Source organism: Leptonychotes weddellii, chromosome X (assembly GCF_054177405.1).
Source record: "Leptonychotes weddellii isolate Sample4059 chromosome X, ASM5417740v2, whole genome shotgun sequence".
NCBI classification, from domain to species: Eukaryota; Metazoa; Chordata; class Mammalia; order Carnivora; family Phocidae; genus Leptonychotes; species Leptonychotes weddellii.
In genome coordinates this window covers 2,349,751-2,373,861 of record NC_138385.1, presented here as the reverse complement: position 1 = coordinate 2,373,861, position 24,111 = coordinate 2,349,751, and the positions used below count along the sequence as shown (strand labels likewise).

General features: G+C 37.4%; 1 protein-coding gene across 1 annotated transcript in view; it reads right to left on the bottom strand.

Moving 5' to 3' along the window:
* Nucleotides 1-24,111, bottom strand: part of GABRA3 (gamma-aminobutyric acid type A receptor subunit alpha3) — a 369,246-nt gene that overhangs the window by 98,529 nt on the left and 246,606 nt on the right. Inside the window, exons 6-7 of the mRNA XM_081809297.1 lie at nt 14,022-14,089; nt 4,108-4,328 (exon numbers count right to left, since the gene is read on the bottom strand). Coding sequence (XP_081665423.1) covers nt 4,108-4,328; nt 14,022-14,089 — 289 coding nt within the window. The remainder of the gene's footprint in view (nt 1-4,107; nt 4,329-14,021; nt 14,090-24,111) is intronic.

Here is a 24,111-nt window from a genome sequence, read left to right as displayed (position 1 = left end):
ACTCTCTCCACTATCCTGTTCTCCTCATTCATTCTCTATTTTTTCTCCTCAGTTTCTATGTGTTGATTTCCTTTCCTGCCCATCACTTTTTCATTTTCTTATAACTTTTTACCCATCCACATCTCATCATCCTCATCCATCCCTCCAACTACCTTATTCCACAATCCCCTCCTGTTTATGTATATTCTGCTTCATTCTTTCAACAATTGTGTACACCCATCTCCTCTTCAAACTCTTTTATGCCCTTTGTTGCAAGTATGTCTCCGTTATATTTCTCCGCTATGTTCTATTCTCTTCAAATTCTCCTTCATACATTATCTATTCTATCTACCTCTACTCTGTCCTATCCTCCCCATCTCCTTTTCTGTTTTTATCTAACCTCATATCCTTTCATTCAGTGTGAGAAGAGGCATCCTTCTTCCTTTATAAGTAAAACTTTCAAGGTAGTTTTGATACCATCCTGCTTACAGTTTTCTCTGGCAACTTGATGTCAGCAAAACCTCATTTCTACTATATCTTCAATCTTTGTCTCTCTGCTATCTCATAAATAAGTGCCAGTATCTACATTCAAAAAAGCAACTATTTATTTTACCCCTGAATGTATCTATAATATACTCATTGCTTTCATTTTCAAACAAGCTTCCAGAAAGTATTTTCTGTGTTTACTATTTTCACTACTTCTATGCCAACTCCTAAAAACTCACCACTGCACTAAACACTACATTGAAACAGTGTATGTGAAGAACACCAATGTCTTCCATGTTGCCAAACCCAATACATTTAATTCTCTATATTACTTGATCTCTTTGTAATAACCAACAATGTTGTAAAAATGTGTAAATAATGATAAAGAGCATGAACTTGCAGCCAAACAGCCAGAGTATGAATGCTAACTCAACCATTTACTACCTAGGTGATCTTAAAATTTTTTCTTACCCACCTTTGTCTCAGTTTCTTCATCTGAAAAGTGGGAATAATAGTACCTATCTCACAGAGTTGTTAGTTTACAAAAGTTAAGTGATAAGAATAGTGCATGGCACATTGTAAATACTATATTGATGTTAACAATTATACTTATGTTATTACTGATATTATTATTAATATTATTATTGCTGATCACTGTGAGCTTTTTTGAAACCCTTTAATCCTTTGATATATCAGTAAAATGGGTCAGGTTAGCATGCAGTAACAAAAAATCCTAAAATCTCAGTGTCCTCAAACAAAAAAGATTTACTTCTCACTCACACCACTAGTCTATCTCAGGTTGTAGGGAGGGGCACTGTCTTCTATGTCATCTTCAACAAGGGGTACAGAATGATAGAGCCAAAGACATCTGGCATAATGCTACTCACTGTGGCCAGGGGAGAGGAACAAGGAAAATTATGTATTATCCTCCCTCAGAAATGATACATGTTATTTCCAGTCACATTTGGTTAGCCAAAGTCATCTATCCAGGCCTAACTTCAAGGTTCTATGGATGTACAATACTACCACATACCCAGAAGGACATAAATTAGAAATACTGAAAGTAAAATTATTGACTATCACACTTAGCTTTCAAGATACCGCACACTAGGGGTTCTACCAACACCTTCCTTCCTTTCTCTTCTTGGTCTCCTTCATAGGTTCCTATTTCTCCCCTTCTGCCTTAATGATAATGATGCTACATGATTGGATCCTTGGAATAATTTTCTTCTCACTCTACATACTTTCCTGAAGTGACCACATACATTCACATGGTTATCCCAATATACTAACAATACCAAATTTTATATCTCTAGCTTATATCTGTCTCCTGATCTTTAGATTTGTATATCTAACAGTTATTACACACCTATCCCTAGATAATCTACAATCTTTTAAGGCTTATCTTGCCCAAAATTAACCTTGCAGATTTATCCTATCTAAATCTCTTGTAACTTTTATATAATCTGCCCCGGTTTGTAGCACCATCACTCACCCATGTGATCTGAGTACTTACTACCTTGACTCCTGTCCCTCCTGTCATTCTAACATTGGCTGTTTTTACTATTTCTTCAGTGCCTCTTCCCTTCTACATCTTAATCCACTGTTCTGAATTAGAACTTTACCACTCCTTGCCCAGACTAAGCTGTCTACTAACCAGTTTCCATAATTCCAGTTTTGTTCCTTTCAAATACATTCTTTACACAGTAACTAGAGTGTCATATATAAAATTAAAAACTGACCACCTCATTCTCTTGCTTCTGTTGAAGGAAACCATTCCATTTCTTGTAACTGCTTACTTGGTTTTCTCTGCTAGAATATCCTTCCTGTCTACTTTACACCTACAATTATCTTGACTACATTCTACTTACTGAATAGTACAAAAATGAATGCTAATACTTATAATCAGGTGCTCCAACACAAACACACACACACACACACACACATATACATATGTATATATACATATATATGTAAATATATAAGATCTGGGAAGAGATCAATGAAACATATATGTTAATTTTATTGACCTTATCTCCAGATTTTTCTTCCCTTCTCTCCACCTTCTTTTCCCTACTTCTATCCACTTTACTTCTTTTCTCCATCATTCTCTCCTCTATTCTCATTTCTCCTCTAGTTTCTTAGCTCCTCCTCTCTAATTCAAATTTTCTCTTAAGTATCCATTTGCTCTCCATTCCTCTTTGCCTATCTTCTCATCTACCAAATTCTTTTAGGAAAAACATCAATAAATAGCAAATTTAAGGTAATGAAGGACTAGGATATAGGCAAGGACACTTTATGTATTCACCACATATTTCAGTTTCTTTGTACAAAATAACAAAAACTCAAATTTAAAACAGCCACAGAATCTGCACTGAAAGATCACATTTTTTTCATTCAATAATGTTAATTCAGTTAGTTAAAATTGATACTCATTAATGTGTAAGGGAGCTTCAGGACAACTGACAGCACAGGAGCTCCAAAAACATAAAACAAGAACCCAGAAAGTTTTAGTGTTGGGGTGAAGAATACTATGGAACTGGAAATGTTTTTAAGGTCATTCTTTTTGAAGGCAAAATTATACATAATATATATACATATATACATAATTATATATATGTGTGTATATATGTGTGTATACATGTATAGGAATGATATTTATTTATTTTAAATATTTATTTACTTTAGAGTGAGAATATGAGAGGGGGAGGGGCAGAAGGAGAGGAAGAGACAGAATCTCAAGCAGACTCTGCCCTGAGTGTGGAACCCAATGCGGGGTTGAATCTCACAACCCTGAGAGCCTGACCTGAGCCAAAAACAAGAGTTGGATGCTTAACCAACTGAGCCATCCAGGTGCCCCCGTATATAAATGATATTTAAAAGAAACATTCTGGGGCACTTGGGTGGCTCAGTCAGTTAAGCAGCTGCCTTTGTCTCAGGTCATATTCTCAGGGTCCTGGGATTGAGCCCTGTGACGATCTCCCTGCTCAGTGGGGAGTCTGCTTCTCTCTTTCCCTCTTCCTCTGCCCCTCCCCCTGCTTGTGCATTCTCTCTCTCTCAAAGTCTTTAAAAAATGAAAGAAACATTCTTAGGTTATTTAGAAACCTCACTTACATCAAACTCCTCAGCATCCCCAGGCAATGTGGCATAAAATATGTGTTGCTGTAATTTTGTATATATTATATATAACATTGTATGCTTCAGAAAATATCCATCATTATCTCATTTGATTCTCACAATTCTGCATCATAGGGAAAGTTTGTTGCTGCAGTTAAATAGCTTATTCTGACTGTCACAGTGCTCTGCCTGTGTATATAGCTGTGAGCCTTTGAATTTAAGAGCCTTTGAATATATATATGCTTATGTGTTAGTCCACATGTGTCTCTGAGTATGCATACATTTATACATCATGAACATATATCTCTGTGTGTCTGAGAATGTTCATATGTTTGACTATTTATTTGTACATCTATAATATATATGTCTGTGGATGTATGTACCGGCAAATATGTTAAGAAGTATATACCTATATGTGCATTTCTAATCTGTAAACTTAACAGAACTTTCAATAGATAGCCTAAAACATGCTGTTTTCAAGCCCTACCCTGAGTATACTTTAGATGGGAGGTACCACACTCTGACCTCATTGTGTAGAGGAGGGTTCCATTGTCCACCAGTCTGAGCAGCTTGTTAGGTGTGGTCATGTTATGGGCTACTGATTTCTTGCCATTGTGAAAGAAGGTGTCAGGGGTCCAGATCTTACTAGCCAGGAGATTGTTCAGTGGAAGGATCTTCATGGGTCCATCAAATTTCAGTCTTTCATCATGCCATGTCTGTCGAAAAAATACATCAATGGTGTACTCCTAGGGACAAAAAAGAGGGAACAATGTTTGAACATAGTTCTGGTATGAACCCATAGTGCCCTTAGCAAATATTAATCATTTTGCAATATTTCCTCCAATGCACAGAAGCAGCAGTATATTAATAGTACTTACTGGTGAGTATGGCAAATGATTATGATTGAAAAATAAAGCCATGGTGATCAGTAAGTATGAAAATAACATATCTGACAAGATTTTGTTTAGGAAGGTCACTGCCAACACTGCCCTGCACATCATACAAGCTGACCACAAGACTGCCTTATGAAAAGGCAAGAGCTCCCTTCTCTATGCAGTGGCATCTCTAATAAGAACAAACTCCTTACTTTGTCTCCTCTACTAAATGATCCCATATGAACATCAAAGGCCAATATAACAGTCACCATAAAATCAAAACCTTAAATTTTAAAACACATTTCATTTGAGTCTCATAAAAATAATACAACTGATGAGTTTATATTTTATTATTGTCAATAAATAAGAAACTCTTACCTATAAATAAAAACAGACAAATAGAAAAATGGGTAAATAGCCTAACAGAAAATTCATAAAATAGATAAAAATTGCTAATAAGCATGCAAAATTTTTTCAAAATTGCTGTTAATCTAAATATAAATTAAAATAACAATAAATGTTTCAGGTTTTGGTAACAGCTGACTAAATTGTTTGGCTATACCTTCTTGTAGCTATTAATTATAAAATTAAAACATATATAGAGGGGGGAGAAGAAGGGAGAAGAACTTATTTGAAAGCAATATGGTACAACTGTAAGCAGACAAAAACTTCAAGAAAGTTTACCCTTGAAAGAAGCAATGGGTGCTGCCCTAAACCTAGAATTCCTATAGCAGATACCACAGTTTTACTGGCTCAAGGTGGAAAATAATCTGGAAATTTAGGGGTGGTACTCCTGGAAACAAGACAATCACAAAAGGGATGGGACCCCAAATCTGCAGATATACTCTGCCCTAAATTTTAGCTGACCATTACACTATACACACATGAGCAAGACTTTGGGACTCTGTTAAAAAAAATGCAGGCAGAAACCATAGGGAAGTCTTCCACCAAATGACAGATGATAAAACTGTGCTGAGTGATGTTTGTAAGCTTGGCAGAAATCAGAAAATGCATTGGCTTAATATCTCAGAGGATAGACCACAAGGCTGTTCAAAGAGCTGAAAATTCAGGAGAAAGCCCTAGAAGCAAGAGAATCACTGAGAGGGTGAGTCCCCAGATCTGAATGCAAACCTTACCCAAATCTCTTACCACTAAACTACACAAGGCATGGGAGACACTTTTAAGTATCCAGGTAAAATAAAGAAGCAGCCTAAAACCCTGTGGCTTAAAAATCCCTTAATGACTTTTAATCATATGTAAACTGTTTCAATATCCTTCTCTTACCTAAAAAGTACTTCATAAATTGACCCTTATCTTCTTCTCTGAGCTCTTCTTCAACCACTCTTCCCTCTACAAATTAGCCAGTCTGACTTTTCTCTTTCTCTAGCATACCAAGCACAGTTCTGATTAAAGATTAGAATATTATATACATATCATCTAAACTGGGACATATTTGAGAGTCAGAAGAGTTTTTATCAAAAATTACAACAGGACAACTGGTATAAACCAGCACTGTGCCGGGTAAAAAGGTGGAACTAGACTCCCACATAAAGCCAAGACCCTGAATGGCTCCAACTTCAGCAAAAAGGAGATTTGGATAAAATGAACTAGACAAAACCAGTCTACAACATGAAAATTCAAAAAAGGAAACCTGTCTATCCAAGCATGGATTCTGAATGGAGAGAGGTTTAAGGGAAGCATTTCTACTGAGATTTAGCAACCTTAAATCTAATCTTATATGGGATTGATGTTTAAATACAGAGTATCTTCCTGGTTTTGAGTTTATAAGCTGAGAAATTAACATAGGAATTTGCCTCAGTGTGGGGATACCTCTATATTGACTTGCAAAAGTAAACACAAAAACACACTGGAAGGACATGACCACAAGTAAATGCTTGCTGAAAATAAGCTCACAATCCACAATAGAACACCTAAGGAAATGGTCACAAGTGAGAGTCAGCTGATACAACATATAATTGAATTAGACCACTCCAAGAACTTCACATGACAGAAGAATCAAATAGATACTGTAAAGGAACTATAATTAAAATAATAAAGGCATCAAAGGAGGTATTAAGAACATTGAAAATAAAAACTCAATGGATACATTACATACAAGATTATACATCAATGAAGAGAGATTAGTAAACTGGAAATGCATATGAAGAAAAATTGTTCAGTGCACATTTCAGACAGATAAATGATGAAAAAGAACACATGTGAAAGAGAGGTATAGTACCAGGAGAATAAAAGGAAAAGGTTCAGGGCGCCTGGGTGGCTCAGTTGGTTAAGCGACTGCCTTCGGCTCAGGTCATGATCCTGGAGTTCCGGGATCGAGTCCCGCATCGGGCTCCCTGCTCGGCGGGGAGTCTGCTTCTCCCTCTGACCCTCCTCCCTCTCATGCTCTCTGTCTCTCATTCTCTCTCTCAAATAAATAAATAAAATCTTTAAAAAAAAGAAAAAAGGAAAAGGTTCAGCATAATCTAATAAAATTCTAAAGTTAGAGAATAGAGAAAATTGGGGAGAAACAATATTTAACGTACTAATAGATGACAGTTTCTTACAATTGTTGAAATACATGCATCCCTAGCTTTGAGAACCATAATGAGTTGCAATCTCAATATAATAAAATAGATCCAAGCCAACATAGTGGATTGGAAGAATACCAAAGAGGAGATCTTAAAAACAGCAAAATAGAAAAGGCATATTACCTACAAAGAAATAACAATTTCACTGATAGAAGACTTTGTGAAAACAGTAACAGAAGCCAAAAGAATTCTGTAGCCAACTAGATTATCATTTAAGAGCAAGGTCAAATATAGATAATTTTAGATTAACAAAATAAGATAGTTTCATGGCTGCATCAATCACAGCATTCAGATCTTATTCAGAAGTACTCATATCAAAGAAACATTCCTTGAATATTCTATCATAAACAGTTAATTCCCCTTTCCTTGTATTATTTTTCTTCATGTATTATTTTGTTAGATTGCACTGACAAAATGTATTTTTATTCGGTTACTATTTCTTTCATTCTACTAGCCTGGAGGCTTCCTGAGAGCAGAGACTTTTTTTTTTTTTTTTTTTTGCTGCTATATCTCTAGCACCTGGCATACAGTAGCTGCTCCATAAATATTCTCTAAATTTTTTTAATGCCACTATAGTTAATATACTGTATTATATTAGTTTCAGGTATACAATATAGTGATTCAACAATTCCATACACCATCCAGTGCTTATCATGATAAGTGTACTCAATCCCCATCACCTATTTCACCCATTCCTCTCCTACCTCCCCTCAGGTAACCATCAGTTTCTTCTCTATAGTTAGGAGCCTGTTTCTTGGTTTGTCTCTCTCTCTTTTTTCCCCTTTGCTCCTTCGTTTTATTTCTTAAATTCCACATATGCATGAGATCGTATGGTATTTGTCTTTCTCTGACTGACTTATTTTGCTTAGCATTATACTCTCTAGCTCCATCCATGTCATTGTAAAAGGCAAGAGCTCATTCTTTTCTTTGGGTGAATAATATTCCATTGTGTATATATAATACATCTTCCTTATCCATTCATCTATCAATGGACACTTAAGCTGCTTCCATAATTTGGCTACTGTAAATAATGCTGTAATAAACATAGGGGGACATGTATCATTTCAAATTAATATTTTTGCATTTGGGGGGTAAAAACCCAGTAGTGTGATTACTGGATTGTAGAATAGTTCTTTTTTAAATTTTTGAGGAATTTCCATATTGTTTTTCATAGTGGCTTCACCAATTTGCATTCTGACCAACAGTGCAAGAGGGTTCCTTTTTCTCCACATCCTCGCCAACACTGGTTGTTTCTTATGTTTTTGATTATAGCCATTCTGAGAGGTGTGAAGTGATATCTCATTGTAGTTTTGATTTGCATTTCCCTGATATTAAGTGATTAGGAACATCTTTTCATATGTCTGTTGGCCATCTGGATGTCTTCTTTGGAGAAATGTCTGTTCATGTCTTTGGCCCACGTGTTAACTGGATTATTTGTTTTTTGGGGTGTTGAGTTGTATCAGTTCTTTTTTTGTGCCCCCTTTTTATTTTTTTTTTTATTTTTATTTTTTTATCATGTTCAGTTAGCCAGCATATAGTACATCATTAGTTTTTGATGTAGTGTTCACAGATTCATTAGTTCTATATAATACCCAGTGCTCATCACAACACATGCCCTCCTTAATACCCATCACTCGGCTGTATCAGTTCTTTATATATTTTGAATACTAACCCTTTATTGGATATGTCATTTGTGAATACCTTCTCCCATTCAGTAGGTTGCCTTTTACTTTTGTTTGTTGTTTCCTTTACTGTGCAGAAACTGTATTTTGATGCAGTCCTAATAGTTTATTTTTGCTTTTGTTTCCCTTGCCTCAGGAGACATATCTAGAAAAATGTTGCTATGGCTGATATCAGAGACATTACTGCCTGAGCCCTCTTCTAGGATTTTTCTGGTTTCATGTCTCACATTCAGGTCTTTAATCCATTTTGAATTTATTTTTGTGTGTGGTATAAGAAAGTGGTCCAGTTTCATTCTTTTGCATGTTGCTGTCCAGTTTTCTCAACACCGTTTGTTGAAGAGACTATCTTTCTCCCATTGGATATTCTTGCCTCCTTTGTTGATTAGTTGACCATATAATTGTGGGTTTATTTCTGGGTTTTCTACTCTCTTCTATTGATCTATGTGTCTATTTATGTGCCATTACCATACTGCTTTGATTACTACAGCTTTGTAATGTAACTTGAAATCTGTAATTGTGATACCTCCTATTTTGCTTCTCTTTTTCAAAATTGCTTTGGAAATTTGTGTCTTTGTGGTTCCATATTAATGTTAGGATTGTTTGTTCTAGTTCTGTGAAAAATGTTCTTGGTAGTTTGAGTAGTTTGATAGGGATTGCATTAAATGTGTAGATTGTTTTGGGTAGTATAGCTATTTTAACAATATTTGTTCTTCCAATCTGTGAGCATGGAATGTCTTTCCATTTCTTTGTATTATCTTCAATTTCTTTTTTTTTTAAAGATTTTATTTATTTATTTGAGAGAGAGAGAATGAGAGAGAGCACATGAGAGGGAGGAGGGTCAGAGGGAGAAGCAGACTCCCTGCCGAGCAGGGAGCCCGATGCAGGACTCGATCCAGGGACTCCAGGATCATGATCTGAGCCGAAGGCAGTCACTTAACCAACTGAGCCACCCAGGCACCCTATCCTCAATTTCTTGTATGACTGTTTTATAGTTTTCAGAGCATATGCTTTTCACCCTTTGGTTAGGTTTATTCCTAGGTGTCTTATTATTTTTGGTGCAATTGTAAATGGGACTGTTTTCTTAATGTTGCTTTCTGCTGTTTCATTATTAATGTATAGAAATATAACAGATTTTTGCACATGGATTTTGTATCCTGTGGCTTTACTGAAATCATTAATCAGTTCTAGTAGGTTTTTGGCGGAATCTTTAGGGTTTTCTACACATAGTATCATGTCATCTGCAAATAGTGAAAGTTTTACTTCTTCCTTACTGATTTGGATGCCTTTTATTTCTTTTTGTTGTCTAACTGCTGTGGCTAGGACTCCCAGTACTATATTGAATAAAAGTGGTGAGAGTGGACATCCTTGTCTTATTCCTGACCTTAGGGGAAATGCTCTCAGTATTTCCCCATTGAGGATGATGTTGGCTGTGGGTTTTTCATATGTGGCTTTTATCATGCTGAGGTATGTTCCCTCCAAACCTACTTTGTTGAGGGCTTTTATCCTGAATGAATGTTGTAACTTTGTGAAATGCTTTTTCTGTGTCTATTGAAATCATCATGTGGTTTTTATCCTTTCTTTTACTGATGTGATGTATCACATTAATTGATTTGTGAATACTGAACCACCCTGCATGCTGGGAATAAATCCCACTTGATTGTGATGAATAATTTTTTAAAAATATATTTTTGGAATCTGGCTGCTAATATTTTATTTAGGAATTTTGCATCCATATTCATGAGAGATATTGGCCTGTAGTTCTCCTTTTTTGGTGTCTGTCTTAATCTGGTTTTGGTATCAGGGTGATACTGGCCTCACAGAATGAATTTGGAGGCTTTCCTTCTATTTTCTGGAAGTGTTTGAGAAGAATAGGTATTAACTCTTATTTAAATGTTTGGTAGAATTCCCCTGTGACACCGTCTAGTCCTGGACTTTTGTCTGCTGGGTTTTGTGACTACTGGTTTAATTTCCTTGTTGATATCATCAGTCTGTCCAAATTTTCTATTTCTTCCTGGTTTAGTTTTGGTAGATTATATATTTATCCATTTCTTCTAGGTTGTCTAATTTGTTGGCATATAGTTTTTCACAATATTGTCTTACAATTGTTTGTATTTCTGGGGTGTTGATTATTTCTCCTCCTTCATTTCTGATTTTGAGTACTCTCTCTCTCTCTTTGATGAATCTGGCTAGAGGTTCATCAATTTTATTGATCTTTTCTTTTCTTTTTTTTTAAAGATTTTATTTATTTATTTGAGAGAGAGAGAATGAGAGAGAGCGAGTACATGAGAGGGGGGAGGGTCAGAGGGAGAAGCAGACTCCCTGCTGACAGCAGGGAGCCCAATGCGGGACTCGATCCCGGGACTCCAGGATCATGACCTGAGCCGAAGGCAGTCGCTTAACCAACTGAGCTACCCAGACGCCCTTATTGATCTTTTCAAAGAACCAGTTCCTGGTTTCACTGATCTGTTCAATTCCTTTTCTAGTTTCTATATCATTTATTTCTGCTCTAATATTTATTATTTCACTCCTTCTGCTGGTTTTTGGTTTTGTTTGTTGTTCTGTACCTAGCTCCTTGGTGTGTAATGTTAGGTTGTTTATTTGAGATATTTCTTGCTTCTTGAGGTAGCCCTGTATTGCTATAAACTCCTTTCTTAGGACCACTTTTGCTGTATCTCAAAGGTTTTAGACAATTGTGTTTTCATTTTCATTTGTTTCCATGTACTTTTTAATTTCTTTTTTGATTTCTTTTTTGGCCCATTCATTGTTTAGTAGCATGTTATTTAAGTATACTTAGTATACTGTGGCAAAAGCACAAATTCATGGAGATTAAATAAGAAGAAACTTTTTAAAACACCATTAATGTGTTTCCCAACCAGAGTGATCATAGCTATTCTACCTTGTAACAAGATGGAAGTGCAGCTAAAAATAACCTGAAATTTATCTGATCAAAGTCTGCCCTCCCTATCAGGAAAGCTATTCTGTTGCTTCTACTTAATCATGAGAGAGAAAAACAAACAAGTAGAATATGAAACTTGAAGAGATACAAAATTTGGATTGTTTGAAATGTCTCCAGGGCCTCTGCATACCCATGTGTGCCTACTTGGGTGGGGAAGGAACTGGTTTGGGTAGAGGCTACATGTGTGTTTCCACAGTATTCCTGGATTTAGGTATCTGCACATGTGTGTTCATGAAGTGCCTGGGATAGCATGTGGATTATTTTTATTAAGTATGTATTTTCTTGTACACATGTATATTTGTCTGAATGTATTTGTGGATGTTGGTGCATAAGTGAGAGTAAATGAGAGTGTGTGAGTGTAAATGTGTGTGTTCAAAGAGTAGCTTCAGTGGCTTTCTTGTAAAAATCCTAATCCATCATTAGTTCCCAGAAATACAAAGAGAGAGCTGCATATCTCTGGTGAATCTGGTTATATCCAGTGGCCTATAAGCTCTCTGAACATAGGGATTTCTAGAGCCCCTTAATGCAGAGTTGGGCTTCTAAGGAGTACTTGTTGAATGACCAACTGACAATAGTTTTAACACATGCCTGGATCTAAAGCTATGGGCGTTAGTAGTCAACAGGTTGAGAGAGAGTAATCTAGACCTACAGGCCTTCCTGATGCCCCTGTGAGAGACCCGTCTCCTCCGCCCCTCATACATCAAACATGCCCCTTACTGAGCTTTCCCTATGTGTCAAGTATTCTATTAAGTGCCAGGGAAGCCATGAAGACTTGGTACTTGTCCTTAAGGAGTATACAGGGAGTCTGTTATATTTCTGTATCCTCTTTGTTCCACACTTGAAAAACAAAGTTCAGGCCTGGCCTCACAACCACTCATGACTCCCTCTGCTGAAAACTAGCCTACTTTTCCAACTGACTTATAGACCTTGCCTGAGTGAAGAGCCATGTAAAGTCAACATACCTAAACCAACTCTCAGCCTCCAGTCTTTTCCCCCTTGTAGTCCACCCTGTACAGACTGCTAGGTCATTCTAAATCATTCTAAAACAACACTTGCATATTTTTACTGCCCTATTCAAATCCACTCAATCATTCTATATTACCTACAGACAAACTCTATCACATCCCTATATAATTGTTTATATTTACCCAACAGGTCTAAAGAAAACTTGTCTCCTGCTAAGTAGTAGTGCCACTGAAGATACACAGAAAAAAATCTAAGTAGTGATCATGGACATTTCATATTTTTTGGATATTTCATACTGTCTAAACATTTTTTTCTGATTTTAAGATTTTTATTTTCCATACAAAGTCACTCATTCAACAAAAATTCTTTGAGCATCGGGGCGCCTGGGTGGCTCAGTTGGTTAAACGACTGCCTTCGGCTCAGGTCATGATCCCAGGGTCCTGGGATCGAGTCCCACATCGGGCTCCCGGCTCAGCAGGAAGCCTGCTTCTCCCTCTCCCACTCCCCCTGCTTGTGTTCCTGCTCTCGCTGTCTCTGTCTCTGTCAAATAAATAAATAAAATCTTTAAGAAAAAATTCTTTGAGCATCTATTAACTGCCAGGCATATTGAGCATATAATAACTTCTTTGTTTCCTTACATGATAATTATTCAATCAAATATCTGATACTTAGTAGGTATTGATCAGATGGTCCATTAGGATGGGGTCTCCTGCCTCAACTCTCCACTACATTCTTTGCTTTGGCAGCAAGGGATAATGGAAGGAGAAGGAGAAGTCCTTGAAGATGGCTCATGAGTCTCCCCTTACTGGTTCTGCTGTGCCCTGCTCTATTCCTTGATTCTCTCTGAAGCTTTCCCCTGCACACATCTGTAGGAGGATCAGTTTCCAAAAGTGGCTTTGACCCTTTCTCCAAATATTTTACATCACCATGGTCAGTCCATTACCCCAAGGAATAGAGCCTGTTTGCAAGGAACAGACTTCTTGGATGATACCACAGGCTGCTTGACTCTCCGAGAGTCCCCACCACAATGCTCTCCTCACATAACCTAACTCTGCTAATATGTGTGCAGTGTTGACAAAATGTGAAGAGAGAAGTCAGGGAAAGCTTAATTGAGGATAGGGATATAGGTTTAATTTTGAAAGGTGTGTTGTGGAAAGAAGGGAAGGATATTACTGATGAGCATATATGCTTTATATGTGAATAGGTTGGGAGAGCAGGGAAAAAGATGAATTTGGCCAAATGTAGGATGGTGAGGGTAGGGAATTCATATGAGACAAGGCTTCTCCCTAGAAAGGAGATACAAACTCCAATTTATTTTCTTTGATCTGTTGCATCATCTTTCACTTTTACCTTTGCAGGAACTATAACTTACCATGTCAGTGTCTGACACGGGGCCAAAACTGGTCACATAGATGTCCGTCTTCACTTCAGTCACTGCATCTAGGCCAAAGAAAGTAGAAAAGCAGAGTGTCATGAAAGTCAGTTCCCTTACCTCAGAGAGAGTCCAGTGCAGTACTCCAAATGACAGCTAACTTGCTATATCTGAAAAAGGATACTTGACATAGTGATAGGAAAACCTCTCAAAAACTTCTCACCTATAATATTTGTTTAGAGAACATGCTAGGTACAGGTACAAAGTTTATCCCTTTAGATATCATTGAGAATGACAACAGACTCCCCAAACTCTAAAATTTAAGAAGAGCCCTGAGAGATCACTGATATTCATATGTGCTAGATACTCACACCAGGATTACCCTTACCTGTGGTAGGTTACAAATGTTCTAATATCCAACTTTAATACTTCCAGAAACATGGAATGATTGCCCTCCCACTCCCCTGCCCACTTAATATAGGGAGAGGCCATGTGACTAGTTTTGGTTGTGGGAGGAAGTTATATGTGTCCCTCTCTGGCTGGAACAATTAAGGTCCAATTCAAGACCCTTCCTGCCATGGTCATCATAGAAACATGTTATTATAGAGCTACCATAAGACTGAAACAGGCTGGAATAATGAGCCAACACATGAAGGACAACTGTCCTGAAATGTCTCCTGGATCAACAACAGACTTTGCATGAATGAGAAATATACTTTCATTGGGTTAAGTGACTGAGAGTTGAAGATGACTGATATCACCTGATACATTCTCTTTGCATTTATTTTTCTTTATTGTACTATCTATTTACTTGTCTGTCTCCCCTACCTTACCCAAAAGCTCCTGTATGGCAGTGTCCCTGTTTTGTTATCCCTATATTCTCAGTACATTGAAAAGGAGTCTGTTACTCAGACGGTACTCACTGAAGATTTTTGGTAAGGATAGATGAATCTCATCACATATTTGCCAAGTTGGAAACTGATACCCAGAGAAGTGAAGTTATTTCATTGCTAAGTTTCTCTTTTCCTGCTTCAGTCAGCCCTGTTTACCCCAGTGTAGGTCAGACTAGCCCACACACTCCAGCATACCTCAAATAGAACACAGGGCAGCCTATTCCAGCCTAGCAAATACTTCATCATTATATTAAATTCAAATAAATCCCACTTCAGTCCAGCATACCAAACCCCAGTAGAGTACACCAGTAGCACAGCCAATACCAATAAGGTCCACATGAGATTTGATGTATATTTATATATATCTACATATCTACAAACATTACATTTTAAGAAGAAGAATAATAATCAGCACTATAGTCAATTCATCAAAACACACACCTTACTACCAGGCTTAATCAGCAAATAACATGTCTTTCAAATTAGGGCTGTGTTTTATTTATTTTTAAAGATTTATTTATTTATTTTTGAGTGAGAGAGAGAATGTACATGAGCAGGGGTATAGGGGCAAAGGGAGAGGGAGAGAGAATCCCAAGGAGACTCTGCACTGAGCATGGAGTTCCATGCAGAGACTGCCCTTGCAGGGCTTGCTCTTGCCAGGCTTGATCTTGTGGGGCTCAATCCTGTAGGGCTCAATCTCACAACTCTGAAATCACATCCTGAGCCAAAACCAAGAATCAGTTGCTTAACAGACTATGTCACCCTGGCGCCCTTAGAGCTGTGTCTTAAGTAGTTTGGCTTTTATCTAGAGTATAGGCTTCCCTCAGAGCCATTTCTATACTTGAAGAAGAGATAACACTTCAGGACCCAGAACATGCCTCCTGAAGACTTGTCCCCTCAGATACACTCCCAGGTTCATTGACTAGAAGTATTGTCCTACCTTCCAGTACATAAAACAAATTTAACTAAGTAATGGAAGAGACCACAATTACATTTGAATCGAGTATTCTAGACAGGACACAGTTAGATACAGAACAACTTTCTAAACCAATATAATTGTAAAATTGTAAGATAGTTAAACAGACTAAAAACAGATTACCCAGACCACAGAAAAAAAAGGAGAAAAAATACTGGTGGTAAAGTTAAATTGCAGGAGACCACCTAGGGGAAAGTGGTCACTGTAGGGAGAAAGGGAAATGGCTATAACAAATAGTCTTGGGCTAAGATGGCAAGGCTTGGGTTCTGGATCTCTGCCCCTGACTTTCTGAATAACTTGAACAAGACTGTTTTACTTTTAGTTGCTCTCTTGTACGATGAGGGTATGGGACCATACAAATTCTGAATTTTTTCTTTCTACTAACTAGGAACTCTGACTTTAAAGCCAAGCAAAAAGCATCTGACTAAAGGTGCCCAATAGTAGCAAGAAGCAAGCTGCCTGAGGAATGTAGGAGGTTTTATGGAAATTTGATGTTCCTCCTCTCTCTCAACTATTCACTTTCACTTAAAAGGTACCCTTTGATTGCTAAGAAGGAAACAGTGGGGAGAAGCTGCTTTCCCAATTAATTAGGGCTCACCCAAGCTTCAGAAATTTCCCTGGCTTTGCAGCAGGGAAAGAGAATTGGGAAGTTTGGTCTAGTACACTGGTGTAAAATAAAAGGGAGGGAGAGTAAAGAAGGAGGGAAGAAAGAAAGAGGAGAGGAGATAATTAGAAAAAGATTGAAGGAAAAGGCAAGAAAGGATAAATGGGTAAAATACAAATAGATAAAAGTCACCCAGAAATCTAAGGTCTTGGGTCCGAGACACAGAAGAGAGTGTCCACTCACTACTCCAGCTTCTCTGTGTGAAAGAATGATTAGGAATTTGCTCTTTCATTTAACTCAATGAAAAGACCAGTGAATTAGACTAGAATTGGTGAGGGCTACAATTCACAGTCCAGGCCCAGTTCACAGTCTTCTCAGGAGAGACAAATGTGAGACATGAATTAATGGAGAGATAAAAGGGCCTCACCCCCCCCTGTGTTTAACAACTGTTTTCAGATTCTTGGTGCTTTATTTGATTTGGGGATCCAATTTCCTTCCAATGTTACCCTTTGAAACCAAAGGTGAACAGAATTATGTTTTCCTTTTGCAAATTTACCATGATATTGGAAGTGCTTGAAAGCTCCTGTCTTTACATGAACACACATGACCTTGGCCCTCAGTTGTACTCCCACTGGTGGGGAACTCATCAACCAGTCCCCATGTCATTTCTGCTTACTTTCATCTGAAAAAGTAAAGGTAAGCCAATCAGCAAGTGATCACTGTGTTTATATTGAATATGTTGCTCATAACAAACTGTATTTTCTGGTTTGACTTCAAATAGATTCCCAAGAAATCATGAATTTTCTCCTTTGAGCAGAAACCAGAGTAGGTTCCCCAACTCTCTAGCTGTTCCACCTTAGCACACAAATAAACACTGGTCTTGGGACATGTGGGTGGCTCAGCTGGTTAAGCATCCAACTCTTGATTTCATCTCAGGTCATGATCTCAGGGTCATGGGATCAAACCCCACATCAGGCTCCGTGCTCAACACAGAGTCCGCTTGAGATTCTCGCTCTCCCTCTTCTCCTGCCTCTGCTCATGCTCTCTCTCTTTCTCTCAAATAAATAAATAAAATCTTAAAAAAAAACATTGGTCTTGTCACTGCCCTTTGGACTCACATAACAAAGTTTGCTTCTTAATCTTTTGAGATTTAAAGATCTTCAGAGATTGAAAGAAAGGGATAGTGGTACCCCTAAATTTGCTCTTCTTGTTTCCTTCCATACTAAATATCCTGACTTCCTTTGACTATGTCTCCTCTCCCTTTGACATGGTTTTATACATCCTCACTATCCCTCATTCACTTTCCTCTGGCTCAAGTCTGATTTTTTCTCTTTTTTTACTGATACTGAAATGTTTTATGGTGAAAGTTTGTCACAATTCCATTAGAGACAAGCTCATAAGATGAATGCTATGAACAAAAGCCACTTACCCCCTTTTCTCATTAGAGGCCACAATGGACTCTTCAATTTTTTCTAATGACAATCTTACTAAGAACAGTGTGGCTTTGAGGACTGGAACCTTGGTCAGAAGGACAAAACCTTAACTTTATTTTCTTACTTCCAGATCACTGGGAATTTTAGAGAACAAACATTTATTGTTGTACACACTTTTCATCTTGAAGATGGACTGAACTGGTGGAAATGAGCTCCCATGTGACTGTCTTGGTTGGTTAGCCATATGAACTTAGGGAGTAGGCTACAATGAGTTGTGGACAGGCTTTCACAGATCTGAGAGGTGGTGTGCTCTCTTCTTATGTTAATAGCCTTTCCATTTGTCTTTGACAACCTTTGGGGACTAAGATACTGTAAGTTCTCAGCGACTCCACCCCCCAATAGTATTAATTACAGATAAGCTCTCTAGAAAAGTAACAAACAGGTGATTTAGGGGAGCAGAAATTACAAGAGTCTGTGTTAGCTCTAATCTAATCTCTGCAATTGACTCACACCCTCTTTTGCAGACTGTCTGGGCAAGGCTCACAGCTTTTGACATTTGGTAGGTTAGATGTCTAGCACTGTGTTTATGCTACTCCACCTAGTGTCAGGTACCTGGAATGTATAGCAAATATTTTTTTTTTCTTTTTTTTATTTAAATTCCACTAGCCAAGGTATAGTACATCATGTTTTTGATATAATGTTCAATGATTCATTAGTTGAGCAAATATATTTTTAATTGAGGTAAAATTGGTATGTAACATATTAGTTTCAGGTGTACAACATAATAATTTGATATCTGTATACCCTACAAAGTGATCACCACAATAAGTCTAGTTACCATCCATCACAATACAATTGACCTCCTTCACCCTTTTCTCTCACCCCACAGTTCCTTTCCCCTCTGATAACCACCAATCTATTCTCTGTGTCTATGATTATTTTTTTGTATTGTTTGTTCATTTCTTTTCCCTAGGCCATTTTCTTCCTTTTATTTATTTATTTATTTATTTATTTATTTATTTATTTATTTATTTATTTATTTATTATTATGTTCAATTAGCCAACATATAGTACATCATTTGTTTTTGATGTAGTGTTCAACATTTCATTAGTTGTGTATAATACCTGGTGCTCATCACAACACACACCCTCCTTAATACCCATCATCTGGTTACCCCATCCCCCCACACCCCCCTCCCTTCTGTAACCCTCAGGTTGTTTCCCAGAGTTCAGAGTCTCCCATGGTTTGTCTCCCTCCCTCTCTGATTTCTTCCCATTCATTTTTCCTCCCTTCCCCTATGGTCCTCCATGCTATTCCTTATGTTCTACATATGAGTGAAACCATATGCTAATTGTTCATGTGTTTTTTTTTTTAGATTCCACATATAGGTGAAATCATATGGTAGGTGAAATCATATGGTATTTGTCTCTGTCTGCCTTATTTCACTTAGCATAATATCCTAAAGGCCCATGCGTGTTGTCACAAATGGCCAAATTTCCTTCTTTTTAATGGCTGAGTAGTATTTCATTGTGTGCATGTATATATGTATGTATATATATATATACGTATATATATATGTCACATCTTTTTTATTCATTCATCAATGAACACTTAAGTTGTTCCTATATCTTGGCTACTCTAAATAATACTGCAATGAACACAGGGGTGCATATATATTTTTGAATAAGTATTTACATTTTCATCAGATAAATATCCAGAAGTGGAATAGTTGGATCATATGGTAGATCTATTTTTTTTAATTTTTTGAGGAACTTTGAAAATGTTTTCCATTGTGGCTGTGCCAATTTACATTTCCACCAACAGCGTACAAGGGTTCCCTTTTCTCCATGTCCTAACATCTGTTACTATTTTTTCTTTTTAATAATAGCCATTCTAACAGGTGTGAGGTGATATCTCATTGTAGTTTTGATTTTTATTTCCCTGATAATTAGTATCACTGAACATTTTTTCACGTGCCTGTTAGCCATCTGTATTTCTTCTTTGTAAAGTGTCTATTAAGATCCTCTGCCCATTCTTTAATTGGTTTGCTTATATGTTTGTTTCTTTTGCTATTGAGTTGAATTACTTATATATTTTGGATATTAACCCTTTATCAGATATATGATTTATAAATATTTTCTCTCATTCAGTAGGCTGCCTTTTCATTTTGTTGATGGTTTCCTTTGCTTTGCAGAAGCTTTTTAGTTTGATGTAGTCTCACTACTCTATTTTTGCTTTTGTTGCCTTTGCTTTGGCCTCAGATCCAAAAATCCAATGCCAAGACTAATGTCAAGGAGCTTACCATCTATGTTTTCTTCTAGGAATTTTATGGTTTCAGGTCTTTAATCCATTTTCAGTTGATTTTTGTGTATGGTGTTAGATAGTGGTCAAATTTTATTCTCTTGCATGTGGCTGTCCAGTTTTCCCAACATCACTGATTGAAGAGATTGTCTTTTCTCCAGTATATATATATATATATTTGTACCTTTGCTGTAAACTAATTGACAATAGAAGTATGGGTTCATTTCTGGGCTCTCTATTCTGTTCCATTAATCTAGGTGTCAGTTTTTATGTCAATATGATACTATTTTGATTACTATAGCTTTGTCATATAGTTGGAAATCTGGGAGCATGGTACCTTCAGCTTTGTTCTTTCTCAAAATTGCTTTGGCTATCTGGGGTCTTCTGTGATTCCATATAAATTTTAGGATTTTTTTTGTTCTAGTTCTGTGAAAAATGTTTTTGGTGTTTTGATACAGACTGCATTGAATCTGTAGGTTGCTTTGGGTAATATGGACATTTTAACAATATTAATTTTTCTAATCCATGAGCACAGAATATCTTTCCACTTATTTATGTCATCTTCAATATATTTCATCAATATCTTATAGTTTTTAGTGTACAAGTCATTTATCTCCTTGGTTAAATTTATTACTAGGTATTTTTTTTTTGATGCAATTGTAAATGAGATTGTTTTCTTAATTTTCTCTTTCTGGTGGTTTGTTATTCGTATATAGAAACACAACAGGAGGCAAGATGGTGGAAGGGTAGGGGACCTTGTTTCATCTGGTCCCTGAATTTAGCTAGATAATTATCAAATCATTCTGAACCCCTATGATTTCAATCTGAGATGTAAGAAAAGAATTGCTTGAATCCTACAAATAGAAAAGTGACCACTCTTTGCAAGGTAAGAGGTACAGAGAAGTGAATCTGAGGGGATATTCTAAAGATAAACAGCGGGTAGAGGGAGCCTCTGTAAGCCAGCTACCAGAAACTGATATAGCCCTGGAATGCAAAATCAGAACCCTTAGAAGTCAGCTCCAGTGAGATACACCCCTGCCTGAAAGGTGCTCAGGTGGCAAAACAGGGCAGAATCCTAGGTGGGACAGTGTTGTCTCAGGAACCCCGGGGTCACAGAAAGAATGGGGGTTCCTGAGCTGGAAGAATTTCCAAGCATTGGAGCGGGGAAACCAGTTACAGTCAATGAGCTCAGGAGGGGGCTCTCAGCTCAGATTGCCATAAAGAGAACCACAACATGATTGGGTGACTGCTCTCCATGTCAGGGCCCTGCAAAGGGCAGAAACAAGTTATCCCCCGCCTTCCCCTGGGATGATTGGTGTGGGTGCACACCACAGGAATCTGCAGAGTTTGGCACACACAAAAGTGAAGACTGCTTATCCCTGAGGGTTTACTGAAGAGAGGGGGCCATGATCCTTCAGGTCTGGGACTGGAGATCAGGGCATGGTCATTTTTATTTTCATCCTCTAAAGAAGCACAGAAAGCCTTTAGGGAACAAAAGCCACATAGAGCAACCAGAAGCAGCTTACACTGAGCCCAGCCCCCGGCAAGGGACGGTGCAACTCCACCCAGGCAAAGACACCTGAGAATCAGCACAGCAGGCCCCTCCCCCAGAAGACCAGCTGGAACAACAGGCAAACACCAAGTTTATGGAGCATACAGGACTGCAAAATGCCAGTGCTAGGGGAAAATAGTATATAGAATTCAAGGTTTTTTCTCATGATACCTTTATCTTTCAGTTTAAAAACTTCCTTTTGGTTTTTTCTTTTTTTCTTTTTCAACTAATTTCTTATTGTATCAACCCTTTCTCTTTAAGTCTTTTTTTAACTTTCATTTTTACATTTACATTTTATACATATATTCTTCATTTTGGGCTTCCTTTCACTATATTAAATTATATATATTTTGTATATATATAAAGTTTTTCTTTCTTTACAATTCTGGAGTTTAGTGTCTTTTAACAAACAGACCAGAATACACCCAGGACCAAGTGGATCACCCTGTTTTGTCCACCTGGGAGATTATATTCTCTCCCCCTCTTTTTTATCTTTTTCTCCTTTTTTTTAGTTTCTGACTTCTTTGGATTTGTCTAGTGTGTATTTCACTTAGGTCATGGTTGAGATTGTTTATTTTGTTCTCTTGTTCATCCATTCTTCTCCGGGCAAAATGACTAGAAGGAGGAATTGACAACAAAATAAAGAACCAGAAGTAATAATCTCTCATACAGCTCTAATTCATATGGATATAAATAAAATGTCAGAGATGGAATTCATGATAACAATTATAAAGTTACTAGCTGTGCATGAAGAAAAAAGCATAAAAGACACTAGAGAATCTCTTACTGCAGAAATAAAATTTAATGAGGTTGAAATTAAAAATGATTTAAAGAACTTCCCAAACTCAACACCCAAAAAACAAATAATCAAGTCAAAAAATGGGCAGAAGACATGAACTGACACTTCTCCAAAGAAGACATACAAATGGCTAACAGACACATGAAAAAATGTTCATCATCATTAGCCATCAGGGAAATTCAAATCAGAACCACATTGAGATACCACCTTACACCAGTTAGAATGGCAAAAATGGACAGGGAAAGAAACAACAAATGTCGGAGAGGTTGTGGAGAAAGGGGAACCCTTTTACACTGTTGGTGGGAATGCAAGTGGGTACAGCCACTTTGGAAAACAATGTGGAGGTTCCTCAAAAAATTAAAACTAGAGCTATCCTATGACCCAGCAATTGCACTCCTGGGTATTTACCGCAAAGACACAGATGTAGTAAAAAGAAGGGCCATATGCACTCCAGTGTTCATAGCAGCAATGTCTGCAATAGCCAAACTGTGGAAAGAGCCGAGATGCCCTTCAACAGATGAATGGATAAAGAAGATGTGGTCCATATATACGATGGAATATTCCTCAGCCATCAGAAATGATGAATACCCAACTTTTACATCAACACGGATGGGACTGAAGGAGATTACGCTAAGTGAAATAAGTCAAGCAGAGAAAGTCAATTATCATATGGTTTCACTTATTTGTGGAACACAAGGAATAGCATGGAGGACACTAGGAGAAGGAAGGGAAAAATGAAGGGGGAAAATTGGAGGGGGAGATGAACCATAAGGGACTATGGACTCCAAGAAACAGACTGAAGGTTTTGGAGGGAAGGGAGTGGGGGGATAGGTTGGCCCAGTGGTGGGTATTAAGGAGGGCACGTACTGCATGGAGCATTCAGTGTCATACAAAAACAATGAATTGTGGATCACCACATCAAAAACTAATGATGTACTGTATGGTAACATAACATAATAAAATTTTTAAAAAAAGATAAAAAGCTTTTGCACAGCAAAAGAAACAGTCAACAATACCAAAAGACAATAGACAGAATGGGAGAAGATATTTTCAATTGACATATCAGATAAAGGGCTAGTATCCAAAATCTATAAAGAACTTATCAAACTCAACACCCAAAGAACAAATGATCCAATCAAGAAATGGGCAGAAGACATGAACAGACATTTTTCCAGAGAAGACATCCAAATGGCCAACAGACACATGAAAAAGTGCTCAACATCACTTGGCATCAGGGAAATCCAAATCAAAACCTCAAGGAGATATCACCTCACACCAGTCAGAATGGCTAAAATTAACAAGTCAGGAAATGACAGACATTGGCAGGGATGCGGAGAAAGGGGAACCCTCCTACACTGTTGGTGGGAATGCAAGCTGGTGCAGCCACTCTGGAAAACATTATGGAGGTTCCTCAAAAAGTTGAAAATAGAGCTACCATATGACCCAGCAATTGCATACTGGGTATTTACCCGAAAGTTACAAATGTAGGGATCCGAAGGGGTATGTGCATCCCAATGTTTATAGCAGCAAT